Source organism: Neofelis nebulosa, chromosome 15 (assembly GCF_028018385.1).
Source record: "Neofelis nebulosa isolate mNeoNeb1 chromosome 15, mNeoNeb1.pri, whole genome shotgun sequence".
Lineage (NCBI taxonomy): Eukaryota > Metazoa > Chordata > Mammalia > Carnivora > Felidae > Neofelis > Neofelis nebulosa.
The window spans coordinates 1,216,545-1,230,335 of record NC_080796.1 but is presented as its reverse complement, the minus strand read 5'-3'; the positions used below and the strand labels follow the sequence as shown (position 1 = coordinate 1,230,335).

At 36.6% G+C, this 13,791-nt stretch overlaps 1 protein-coding gene across 1 annotated transcript in view; it reads right to left on the bottom strand.

Moving 5' to 3' along the window:
* LOC131496444 (ankyrin repeat domain-containing protein 26-like) overlaps positions 1 to 13,791 on the bottom strand; it is a 99,835-nt gene that overhangs the window by 51,773 nt on the left and 34,271 nt on the right. The window contains 3 exon segments of the mRNA XM_058701993.1: positions 4,930 to 5,065; positions 5,645 to 5,678; positions 7,808 to 7,978. Coding sequence (XP_058557976.1) covers positions 4,930 to 5,065; positions 5,645 to 5,678; positions 7,808 to 7,978 — 341 coding nt within the window.

Here is a 13,791-nt window from a genome sequence, read left to right as displayed (position 1 = left end):
TGCACATGACATATCGGATAAAGGATTAGTATCCATACTCTAGAAAGAATTGGCCAAACTCAACACCCAAAAAACAAATAATCCAGGGAAGAAATGGGCAGAAGACATGAATAGACACTTTTCCAAAGAAGACATCCAGAAGGCCAACAGGCACATGAAAGAATGTTCAACGTCACTCATCATCAGGGAAATACAAATCAAAACCACATTGAGATACCACCTCACACCGGTCAGGGTAGATAAAATTAACAACACAGGAAACAACAGACATTGGTAAGGATGTGCAGAAATGGGAATTCTCTTGCACTGTCGGTGGGAATGCATGGGTGGTGCCACTGCTCCGGAAAACAGAGTGGAGGTTCCTCAAAAAATTAAAAATAAAATTATCCAACAACCCAGCAATTGCACTACTAGGCATATATCCAAGGGATACAGGAGTGCTGATTCATAGGGGCACATGTACCCCAACATTTATACTATCAACAATCATCAAATTATGGAAAGAACACAAATGTCCATCAACTGATTTATGGGAAAAGAAGATGTGGTTTATATATACAATGGATATTACTTGGTAATGAGAAAGAATGAAATCTTGCCATTTGCAACAACATGGATGGAACTGGAGGGTAGTATGTGAAGTGAAATAAGTCAGTCAGAGAAAAACAGATATCATATGTTTTCACTCATATGTGGATTTTGAGAAACTTAACAGAAGAACATGGGGGAATAGAAGGAGGAAAATAGTTTCAAACAGAGAGGGAAGCAAACCATAAGAAACTCTTAAATACAGAGAACAAACTGAAGGTTCATGGAGGGGTGGGGGAAGGGGAGAATAGGTGATGGGCATTGAGGAGGGCACTTGTTGGGATGAGCACTGGGTGTGGTATGTAAGTAATGAATCATGGGAATATACTCCCAAAGCCAAGAGCACGATGTATACACTGTACGTTAGCTAACTTGACAATAAATTATATTTCATTAATTAATTAATTAAACTATAGCCATGTGTGTTTGTCGGGGGGGGGAATCTAACAATACGCTAAGGGATAATTTGTTATTACCAAATGGGGTTTATCCCAGAAATGCAGAGTTGGTTTAAGATTCAAAAACCGTATCTATCTCTGTAGATAAAATAAGTTCCTTGTCAAAATTCAACATCCATTCCAGATAAAAACTTTCGGCAATCCTGGAATACAAGGGAACTTCAATATGATTTAAAACAAAACAAAACAAAACAAAACAAGTCATGATAACTCTATAGCTAACATTATAAACAATGGTGAAAAACTGAATGCATTTCCTATAAGATCAGGAAGAAGACAGGAATGACATTCACTGAATGACTTCTTCTGTTCAGCACTATACTAGCAGGTCTAGCCAATGCAATCAAACAAGATAAAGCAACAAAGGACATCCAGATAGAAAATGAAGTGAAACTGTCTCTACTAGCAAGGACATGGTCACAAAATAGAAGTTGGCAATCTCCAGCCTATGGTCCATGATACTTGTTTTGGTAAATTAAATTTTATCAAAATACAGCCATGTCCATTAATTTATGCAGTATCTATTGGCTGCTCTTATAGTACAATGGAAAAGCTGATTAGTTGTGACAGAGAATGTATTGGCTACAAGTCTACAATATTTACCATTGTTAGTAAAATAGTAGTTAAAAATGAATTTTATGACCTTTGCTTATGTAGAAAATCTGACAGGATTAAGAAAAACGCTACTAGAATTAATAAATGAATGTATTATGGCACATGGATGACTCAGTCGGTTGAATGTCTGTCTCTTGATTTCAGCTCAGGCTATGATCCCAGAGTCATGGGATGGAGCCCTATGTCAGGCTCGCACTGAGCATGGGGACTGCTTAAGATTCTCTCTCTCTCTCTCTCTCTCTCTCTCTCTGCCCCTCTCCCCTGCTCATGTATTCTCTCTAATATTAAATATATCCATACATATAAATTTATCAAGGTTGGAGGATACAGAATCATTACACACAAATCAACTGTATTTCTATATATTAGCTATAAAGAATCAAAAATTAAAATTTCAGGGCATCTGGGTGGCTCAGCTGGTTAAGCACTGGGCTCAGGCTCAGGTCATGATCTCACCGTTGGTGATTTCAAGCCCCACGTCGGGCTCTGTACTGATAGCTTGGAGCCTGGAGCCTGCTTCAGATTCTGTCTACCTCTCTCTCCGCCCCTCCCCAACTCATGCTCTGTCGCTCTCTCAAGAGTAAGCATTAAAAAAAATTAAATTTAAGATGTATTATTTACAACTGCACTTAAAATAAAAAAATAATCACAGTTAATATCATAAAAGACAGAAAGACCTATACATTAAACACTACAAAATATTACTGAGAAAATTTTAAAAGACCTATATCAAGGGAGAGATATATACTCTGTTCAGGGGTTAAAAGATTCAATAGAGTCAAGAAGCCAATTCTCCCCAAATAAATCTGTAGATTCAACATAATCTAAACTTAATTTCCAGAAGACCACCAGAGTTGTGGTTTGTTTGTTTGTTTGTTTGTTTGTTTGTTTTAAGAAACAGACAAACTGATTCTAAAATTCACGTGGAAATGCAAAGGATCCAGAGTAGCGGAAGAACACTGAAAAGAACAGAGCAGGACGACAAACACTACCTGATTTCAAAAATCCTTATAAACTGGCAGTGATTAAAACAGCATAATATTGGTACAAAGATGGACAAAGAGATCAATGAGACAGAATAGAGCCCATACATAAAGCCACACATATGTGGCCAACTTATTATGACAAAGGACCAATGGCATAAAGTGGAGAAAACACAGCCTTTTCAATAAGTGGTGCTGGAACAACTAGATATCCATATGCAAAAGAATGAACTTGTGTCCATACTCTGTATCTCAAATAAAAAAGAATATAAAATCAGTCATAGATCTAAATGTAAGACCTAAAACTATATAACTTCTAAAAGAAAGCATGAGATAAAAGCTTTGTGACCTTGTGCTATGCAAATATTTCTTAGATATGAAAACCAAAAGCAAGAATCATACAAGAACAAATGAATGTGTAAACTGGACTTCACCAAAAAGAAAAACTGCTCTTTAAAAACACTGTTGAGGGGCGCCTGGGTGGCGCAGTCGGTTAAGCGTCCAACTTCAGCCAGGTCACGATCTCGCGGTCCGTGAGTTCGAGCCCCGCGTCAGGCTCTGGGCTGATGGCTCGGAGCCTGGAGCCTGTTTCCGATTCTGTGTTTCCCTCTCTCTCTGCCCCTCCCCCATTCATGCTCTGTCTCTCTCTGTCCCAAAAATAAATAAAAAACATTGAAAAAAATTTAAAAACACTGTTGAGACAAGGAAAAGTCACAGAGTGGGAGAAGAAAAACCTTGCAAAAAAAAGAGAGGTGAGAAAGGAACTGTACCTAGCTCTTTCCACCATCTTTCTGTGCCACCATCATGATGCAAGTGAATGTCGTGGCAGATGCTTCCCAAAGCATAACAATACTGAAAAGAGAAGCAAACGCCAGGTTCTTACTAGGCCATGCTCCAAAGACATTGTCCACTTTCTAACTGTGATGATGAAGCATGGTTACACTGGTGAATTTAAAATCATTGATGATCAAAAGAGTTGGGTAAATTGTTGTGAAACTCACAGGCAGGTTAAGCAAGCGTGGAGTGACTGGCCCCAGAATTGATGGAAAATGCAAAGATCTAGAAAAATGGCAGAATAATCTGCTCAGTTTGGTTTCATTATACTGACCACCTCAGCTACAGTCATGGACCATGAAGAAGGAAGATGAAAACACACAGAAGGGGAAATCCTGGGATTCTTTTTCTAGGGATGTAATACATATGTGAAAATAAAATGCCTCAGTGGAAACAACAACAACAACAACAACCACAAAAAAAAGAAAACAAAATAAGGAACTGTGTCTAGAATATACAAAGAATTCTGAAAACTCAACAAGTAAGAAAACAAACAAACAAATTTTTAAAACAACCAAAGATTTGGACAATTCAAAGAAGATACACAGATGGCAAACAAGCACATGAAAATATGCTCATCAGTTATTAGGGAAATGTATATTGAAACCATAATGAGATATATACTAAATATCCATCCGAATGGCTAGGATTTAAAAAGCTGACAATACTAAGTGTTCATGAATATGTATGTAGGAATTGGTGCTCTCACAGACTGCTGTTGGGAATGGAAAACCGTACAACTCCTTTAGAAAACAATTTGGCAGCTTCATAATAAGGGAATATGAAGGGACATGAGATTTTTAAGGGTGATGAATATGTTAACTGTCTGGATTATGGTTATCGTTTCATACGTGTAAACATATGTCAAAACTATCAAATGACACACTTCATATATGAACTAAACTTCATATATGAACTAAAAATGTTGGAAACGAAAAGCTCTTTCACAGGAAGAAATGTCTAAAACAGTGGATAAGACACAGACGGAAAGAAGGATGTAAAACAATACAAGATGAAGCCAGAGGACTGTGGCCTTTAACCTAATAGCAATGAGAAGTACTAGCTAAGCTTTAAGCAAGGGGGTACCATGATGAAAGACACATTTTTTAAAAACATATACTAATTATGGTTGCAGTGTAGACCAAGGTCCTGGGTGGTAGAACAGCAGGGAAAACAGTCCTGAAGTTATTTCAGTCATCTAGGAGAAAAATAATGACCTGAACTGGGTGAAGGCACAGAAGAGAAGCAGAGTTAACAAACACATTAGATGTGCCATTCTCTCTAAGAAAGGTAGAGTAGAAATGATGACTCTTTGGCTGAGAGGATACAATAGTTCTGCTTTTATTTTAATATAAAACATATTTCTGAGATGAGCAGCTCTATAATACAGCAGTGTTCTATGGTGCAGTAGTAGGCAAGGTGTGCACATATTACTACAGCAATATACGTACCTTTACAATCCATGCCAAGTTGTTCAATCAGCAACATGAAATTCTTAGAGTAAGGCAACTCACAATGCTCTGAAGCTGTTTCAGATGACTGAATGAAGTCGACAAGATCATCCATAGAAGTAATTTGCTTTTTGACCTACCAATGAATAATGCCATTTCAAAATGTCCCCCAAATATTTATAAAATATACTAGTTGTAGAGAAGTGATAAATAGCCATCTTTTTATAAAAGCAAAAACAGGGGCACCTGACTGGCTCAATCGGTTGAGCATCCGACTCCATTTTGGCTCAGGTCATGACCTCAGGGTTCCTGAGTTTGAGTCCCACGTTGACCTCCACAATGACAGCATGGAGCCTGCTTGGGATTCTCTCTCCCCCTCTCCCTCAGCCCCTCCCCTACTTGTGCGTGCTCTCTCTCAAAATACATTTTAAAAATAAGTGAATGAACATTTAAAAGCAAAACCATAGAGACTTTTTAAAAGAACGGATTTTTATCAAAAAGACACTGTTATCCATAGCTAGTATTTCTAAATAACTTTCTCACAGCAAATGTCTCTACAACAAAGGAAGATTTTCTATTTTTTCACTACATCTTTCATAAAGTAATTTTTTGCCACTGAACAATATTCCTAACAAATATGTATCAAAATAATATAATAAAATAAAAATAAAACAAATAATAAATAAAATAAAATTACATTGTCTCTTTTGCTTACCTTGTTCTTTTTCTTAGAAATTTTCTTTGCAGGTCTGAAAAAAAAAACAATTCTTTTCAGGCAAATATTAAATACTTAAAATACAAAGCGTATCTAAACCTATTGTTTCTGATATAAAATCTCTGCATTTGAATCTAATTTTCTACAAAGGGGATTAAACAACAGAGTAACATTAAACAACATAGAAAACATACTACTGCTAATATTAACAAGGGATTAGGTGTATCCAGTTCTAGTATATGTGCTGCTGAAGCAAGCACAACAAAGTACTAAAGTTAGGTAATAACTAACAAAAGCAAAGGAAAATCCTAATGCTACTTGCATTATTTGATAGGAATGATACCATTGTTTGTGTTGTTGTCATTTTACTAAAAATAAACTTTTACTGGCACTAAAACCTACATGGAAAGTGCAAGTTAAGTCCCCATATGAAAGAACCCCTTTTTAACAATCATGATATTAACGTGTTGAAGACTCACTATGCAACTACTCTCTAGGCATTACTATGAGCACTTTACATGTCTTCAAGGTATTTGAAGCCCCACAACAATCCTATGAAGTAGGTTATTATATTAGGTATTTTACACAGGAAGAAAATGAGGCACAGAAAGTCGAAGTGACTTTCCCAAGAAGACCTCGTCGCTGGCCAAGAACAGACCCTGAATTCAAACCCAGGAATGTGCCTTCAAAGCATGTGTTTTATACTATGTGGTTAAAGTAATACTCCAGTGTTTCTAACTAATATGACAGCAAATGAATCTATATTATGATTCGATTTCTAGCTATAGTGATACATAACAATTTCTGAATCTTACACATTTTTTAAGAGACTTTATACTTGGCAAGATGAGAAATCTACTTTCAGTAAACTAAAGATTTGCTTCTTCTAGAGAAGTTCCTCAACAGGCATTCATTCATTCATTCATTCATTCCACTGTTTAATTCCACATTTAACACATACTTATTGAGCATACAATCTGTGTCAATGGCACTGTTGGTACAGGAAGCATGGTTTTGGTAATTTAGAGCTCTCTAGTCCAAAAGGAATAATCTGTTATGGATTACTAGTTTCTTTTCCAATTGTAAATAAACAAAATCTTCCCCTTTCCCCAGAACCTAAATAATATTAATTTAATAGAACCAGATACTTTAAAGTCCCTAACACAATCATAGCTATTTGTGATACTATCAAAGGCACTGGATATCTAAAATCATCAAGGAAGGATTAGTTTTATTCAGAATGGCCTCAGTGTTTGCATACATTTATGATAAGGGTGTGTGTGTGTGTGTGTGTGTGTGTGTGTGTGTATACAAATATATACATATAGAACTTATACACATATACTTATATATACATATATAAGAAATTATACATCTAATTTGTATATTATGCATATACATATACATATGTATATTATACATATAATATACATATAATAAATATACATATACATACATATAAGAAATTATATAGCCATATATATATAAATATATATATAAATATATATATGTAAATATATATATAAACATATATGTAAATATATATATATATATATATATATATATATATATATACTTGCATACATACATATATATTTTTAAATCTGCATATTCAATTGTATGAGAATACCCCATTGTGGAACCAATTCAGAATAAACCAACTTCTTGCACAAAATCACATGAATAAGAGTACTAAAGACAATTACTATAATCTTTAAAAGATAATGTAATACAATCAACAAACTTCCTAATGTTTGGAAATGCAAACAATATTAAATTAACTAACCATGTCTATCTCTATTGATCATTTCCAACAGAATACATACTCTAAAAGCTCCCATCTTAAAATAAAAAGAGAAAGAAAATGCCTTTGCAATTCACATTCTTTTTCAGTTATCATCCATTTCTCTATTACCTTTCCCAATTAAAATGCTCTAAGGAGTTGTTTACACTTACTCATCTTCCATGCTTCCATGGTGACTACTGAAACTGCTCCTTGACAAAGTCACTTACCCTCATCACAACTTTTCAAGCAGTGTGTTTGATATGTTGAGTATTTCTTGCTTTAGCTTGGACCTACCTGCACTACAGCATTTTATTTCCACAAAAGGTAATCACTGCTAAAATTCCTTCACAGGCACATAAAGAATTTATAGATTTTACCTGCTTTCATGCTGATCCTTTTCACTGAAATGGCTGCCATCATTCTTTTGTAGTGGACCACCAGTTAGGGAATCTGCCTTCTGCAACACTGGTGTGATCACAGATCCTTTTGATGTCCCTTTTTCATTTTCACCTTTCTTTAACTTCTTCACATGTAAACCAGGTTCCCTCCTTAAAAAAAAAAAACAAAGCCATTAAAAAGCCATAAAAAAGCCAATGTTTTCTAATAATTTTACTGATAAAGAATAAAAAGACCATTTTCATCAAGTTCTGAATTTTACCTATCTGACTTAATTTGATTAATTCAGAGAACAGTGCTGAAGTACCAACCGTACAAAAGGAAATACTCATCTGTTGCTTCAAACACAGGTAAATATACAATTAGAATACAATGTGATTTGTAAGAATTGACATGTGAAAAGCTGTAAGTGAGGACGAGAAAGGCTTTACTGAAGAGGGAAAATAAACAGCAGAGGTCACCAGGGAAAGAAACGGGAGAAAACCATTTTCTTAGAGATTAGAATGTGAGCACAAAGATTACACAGATGGCATCTAGGTGCCTTGAAAGGAAAAAGTATAAGCTTATAGGAACTTGGAAAAAAAACCATAAAATACATGGAAGCAAGTAGTAAGAGATCAGTCAGGAAAGAAATTCTGAAGAACCTTGAAGGTTACACTAAAAAGTTAGAGTTCATTTCCTAAAGGCAGTGACTCTTAGACATGGGAGTGATAACTAGATGTGTGCTCTATTTTTGGCTTTGCTTTTAAATATAAGAATGCTTAATTTCAACAAAGTTTTAAAGTAGCAGGAGGTCCATATAACATGAAAGAAGAAATCAGGGAAATATCTTAGGGGAAAAACTACTTTTAAAATACCCATATGTCAGAGCGATATCAGTATCATAGCTGAACAAGATGTACGTTGTTGCGTCTCCCCACCTACAACAAACTGGCATCTTATCCACCCACGGGCAAAACTGCCTTTGCAGGAGCTGTGGGGATCTAGCACTATATTCCAAGGGACCGAGGAAAAGTCTTGCCTACCCGTGCATCAGGTAACAGGCAGACATACTACAGTCTAATCTGTGGACCTAGCAATAGCCCATAAAGCGCCTCCAGCCCCTCCCTCTCAGCCACATCGGTGAGCCCCTCCCTAGAAAACACTCTCTAAGATAATCACCCGTGGATGAGAGAGCCTTTTTGGAAAACCAGGTGTCCTGCAGAGAATTTCCAGCATCCCACTGGAGCAAAAAAATCAGGTTTGGACACACTGAAGAGGTAGTCATTAAAGACTGGAGGAGGTGACTGCTACTTCAAATGCAAAGACAGCAATGCAAAACTGCAAAGAATATAAAATATCAAGGAAATGTTATACCATCAAAGGATCACAATAATATTCCAGTAATCAATCGGAAACACAGGGAGATCTGTAATTTAATCAAAAGAGAATTCAAAAATAGCAGTTTTAAGGAAACTCAGTGAGTTACAAGAAAAACACAAAAAGCCAATTCAATAAAATCAGAAAAACACTCTATGAATAAAATGAGAAGCTTAACAAAGAGCTGGAAATAGTAAAAGCTAACTAAACAAAAATCCTGGAGCTGAAGAGTATAATGAAGGAGATGAAAAAAGCAAGAGTGATCACTGACAGGAAATGGGTCAAGCAAAAAAAAAATGTGAATTGAAAGACAGGAACTCTCAGATTATCCAGTCAGCAGAGAACAAAGTCAAAAGAATGAAAAAGAGTGAGGAAAGACTATGTGACTACAAGTGAACCCTCATAAGGCTATTAGCAGTTTCTCAGCAGAAACCTTACATTCCAGGAGGCAGTGGGATTACATATTCAAAGTGCTAAGAGAAAAAAGACTACCAATCAAGAATACTTTACTCAGCAAAATTATCCTTCAGAATCAAATCGAATAAATACATTTGATACACCGCATTAACAGAGTAAAAAAAAGTCATATCATCATCCCAGCATGGGAGGAAAAAGCATTTGACCAAATTCAACATCTTTTCAGGATAAAAACTCTCAACAAAGTGGGTACTGAATTATCACACCTGGACATAATGAAGCCCAATATGATAAGCCCATAGCCAACATCATATGCAGTGGTAAAAAACGGAAAGCTTTTACTCTAAGTTCAAGAACAAGGCAAAGTTGCCCACTTGACCACTCCTATTCAACAGGATAGAGGAAGTCCTAGCCAAAGCAGTCAGGCAAGAAAAGGAAATAAAAGGCATCCAAATCAGAAAAGAAGAAATAAAACTGTCTTTTTTTGCAGATGACATATTCTTATATATAGAAAATCCTGAAGATACCACCAAAAAGCTGTTCCAAGGATGAAGGATACAAAATCAACATTAAGATGCAGGGGTGCCTGGGTGGCTCAGTCAGTTAAGCTTCTGACTTCGGCTAAGTTCATGATCTCGTGGTTTGTGGTTCAAGCGCCTTATTGGGCTCTGTGCTGACAGTTCAGAGCCTGGAGCCTGCTTTGGATTCTCTCTCTGTCTCTGTCTCTCTCTCTCTACCCCTCCCCTGTTAACACTCTGTCTCTTTAGCCTCTACTACAAAGCTGTGATCATCAAGACAGTATGGTATTGGCACAAAAACAGACACACAGACCAATGGAATAGAATAGAAACCCCAGAGGTGAACCCACAAATGTATGGCCAACTACTCATTGACAAAGCAGGAAAGAGTATCCCATGGGAAAAAAAGACAGTCTCTTTCTTCTGGGAGAACTGGACAGCAACATGCAGAAGAATGAAACTAGATGACTTTTCTTACACCATACACACAAATAAACTCAAAATGGATGAAGGACCTGAATGTGAGACAGGAAACCATCAAAACCCTAGAGGAGAAAGCAGGAAAAAAAACCTCTTTGACCTCCGCTGCAGCAATTTCCTACTTGGCACATCTCCAAAGGCAAGGGAATGGAAAGCAAAAATGAACTATTGGGACCTCGTCAAGATAAAAAGCTTCTGCACTGCAAAGGAATCAATCAACAAAACCGAAAGGCAACGGACAGAATAGAGAAGATATTTGCAAATGACATATCGGATAAAGGAAGGGCTAATATCCAGAACCTGTAAAGAGCTCACCAAACTCCACACCCACAAAACAAATAATCCAGGGAAGAAATGGGCAGAAGACATGAATAGATACTTTTCCAAAGAAGACATCCAGATGGACAACAGATACATGGGAAGATGCTCAACGTCACTCCTCATCAGGGAAATACAAATCAAAACCACACTGAGATACCACCTCACACTGGTCAGAGTGGCTAAAATGAAAAAAATCAGGAGACTACAGATGCTGGCGAGGATGTGGAGAAACAGGGACCCTCTTGCACTGTTGGTGGGAATGCAAACTCTGGAAAACAGCGTGGAGCTTCCTCAACTAAGTAAAAATAGAACAACCCTATGACCCAGCAATAACACTGCTGGGAATTTACCCAAGGGATACTGGAGTGCTGATGCATAGGGGCACATGTACTCCAATGTATACAGTAGCACTTTCAACAATCGCCAAATTATGGAAAGAGCCTAAAAGTCCATCACCCGACGAATAGAGAAAGAAGATGTGGTTTATACATACAGTGGAATGATACTTGGCAATGAGAAAGAGTGAAATCTGGCCATTTGCAACAACGTGGATGGAACTGGAGGGTATTATGCAAAGTGAAATAAGTCAGGCATAGAAAGACAGATACCATATGATTTCACTCACATGTGGATCCTGAGAAACTTGACAGGAGACCATGCGTGGGGGGGTCGGGGGAAAAAGTTACAGAGAGGGAGGGAGGCAAACAATAAGAGACTCGTAAACACTGAGAATAAACTAAGGGTTGATAGGAGGTGGGGGAGAGGGGAAAGTGGGTGATGGGCATTGAGAAGTCACCTGTTGGGATGAGCACTGGGTGTTGTATGGAAACCAATTTGACAATAGATTATATGTAGTAAAAAAAAAAATGACAAAATCAGCATCAAGAGATCAGTTGCATTTCTAAACAATAACAATGAAATAGCTGAAAAAGAAATATAAGGAAAAAATCCCCTTCCCCAAAGCATCAAAAAGAGCATAATACTTTGGAATGAATTTAATCAAGGACTTTCTGAAAGATAGGTACAGTAAAAACTACAAGACATTGGTAAAAGAAACAGCAGAGACACAAACAAATGGGAAGATACCCTGTTGTTTATGGATTCGAAAAATTAGTATCATTAAATATCCACATTACCTGAAACCACCTACAGAGTCAATGCAATCCTTGTCAAAATTCCAATGACGTTTTTCACAGAAATAGGAAAAGCATTCCTCAAATGTGCAAGGAACAAGAAAGACCCCAAATAGCCAAAACAATCCTAAGAAAGAAGAACAAATCTGGAAGCATCACACTTGCTGGTGTCAAACTATTACAAAGTTATGGTAATAAAAACCGTATGAAGTTGCACACACACACACACAAAACAAAACACAAAGATGAATGAAACAGAATCAAGAACCCAGAAATAAACCCATGCATAAAGTCAACTAAAAACCCGTGCATAAAGTCTCTTTGTTAAGAGACCCAAGAATACTCAAAAGAGAAAAGGTAATCTCTTCAATACATGATGGTGAGAAAACTGGATATTAACATGCAAAAGAATAAAACTGTGCCTCTACCTTACACCACTCACAAAAGTCAACCCAAACGCAAATAAAGACTTCTATATAAAGTCTTAAATCATAAAACTCGTAGAAGAAAACATAGGATAAAGGCTCCTTGACATAGATCTTACCAATGATTTAGGATAGGACATCCAAAGTACAAGCAATGAAAGCAAAACCAACCAATGCAATCAACAATGTTTCTGCACAGCAAAAGAAACAAGCAACATGACGGAAAGGCAACCTATGGAAAGGATGGAAACATTCGCAAGCTACAAATACGAAAAACGTCAATATCTAAAAATGTGTAAGGAATTCGTACAATTCAACAGCTAAAAATAAATATAATTAAAAACTGGGCAAGGCACCTTAAAAGACGTCTCTCCTCAAAACATATTCAAATGGCCAAGGGTACACAAGAAAGTGCTCGATATCACTATTCATCAGGAAAATGCAAATCAAAACTGCAGTATATAGATATCACTTTGACCTATTAAAATGGCTATTGTCAAAAAGACAAGAGATATCGTTGGCAAGGATGTACAGGAAAGGAATTCCTTGTACTCCTGTAGGACTGTAAATTGGGACAGCCACTATGTAAAACAGTATGGTGGCTCCTCAACAAACTAAAAATAGAACCTCCATATGAGCCAATAATCCCATTTCTGGGTATATATCTTAAAGACATGACATCCTTACCTTGGAGAAATATCTGCAGCCCTATGTTTATTGCAGCATTATTTACAATAGTCAAGAAACAACCTAAGCATCCATCAGTGGATCCATCGATTAAAAAATATGGTATACATTTACAATGGAATATTTTCAGCCACAAACAAGAAGGAAATCCTGCCATTTGTGGCAGCATGAGTGAAACTTGAGGGCTTTATGCTTAGTGAAAATAAGTCAGACACAGGAAGTCAAACACTGTATGATCTGACTTATATGTGGAATTAAGAAAAAAATGCGTGAAAAACAGAACAGACTGGTGGTTGCCGGGGTTAGGAGGCTTTGAGAAATGGGTAGATATTGGTCAAAGGGTACAAACTACCTGTTACAAGATTAATACATTCTGGGGATTTAATGTGCAGGATGGTGATTACAGTGAACAATACTGTATCCTATCATTGGAAAGTTGCTACAAGACTAGATCATCACAAACAAGAAATGATATTTATGTGAGATGATGGAAGTATTAACACTATTGTGGTAAGCATTTGACAATATAAAAGTGTATCAAATTAATACAGGTACACCTTACAGTTACACAGATGTGTGTTACTTATATCTCATAAATCTGGAAAAACTTCAAAAATTCAAAAGT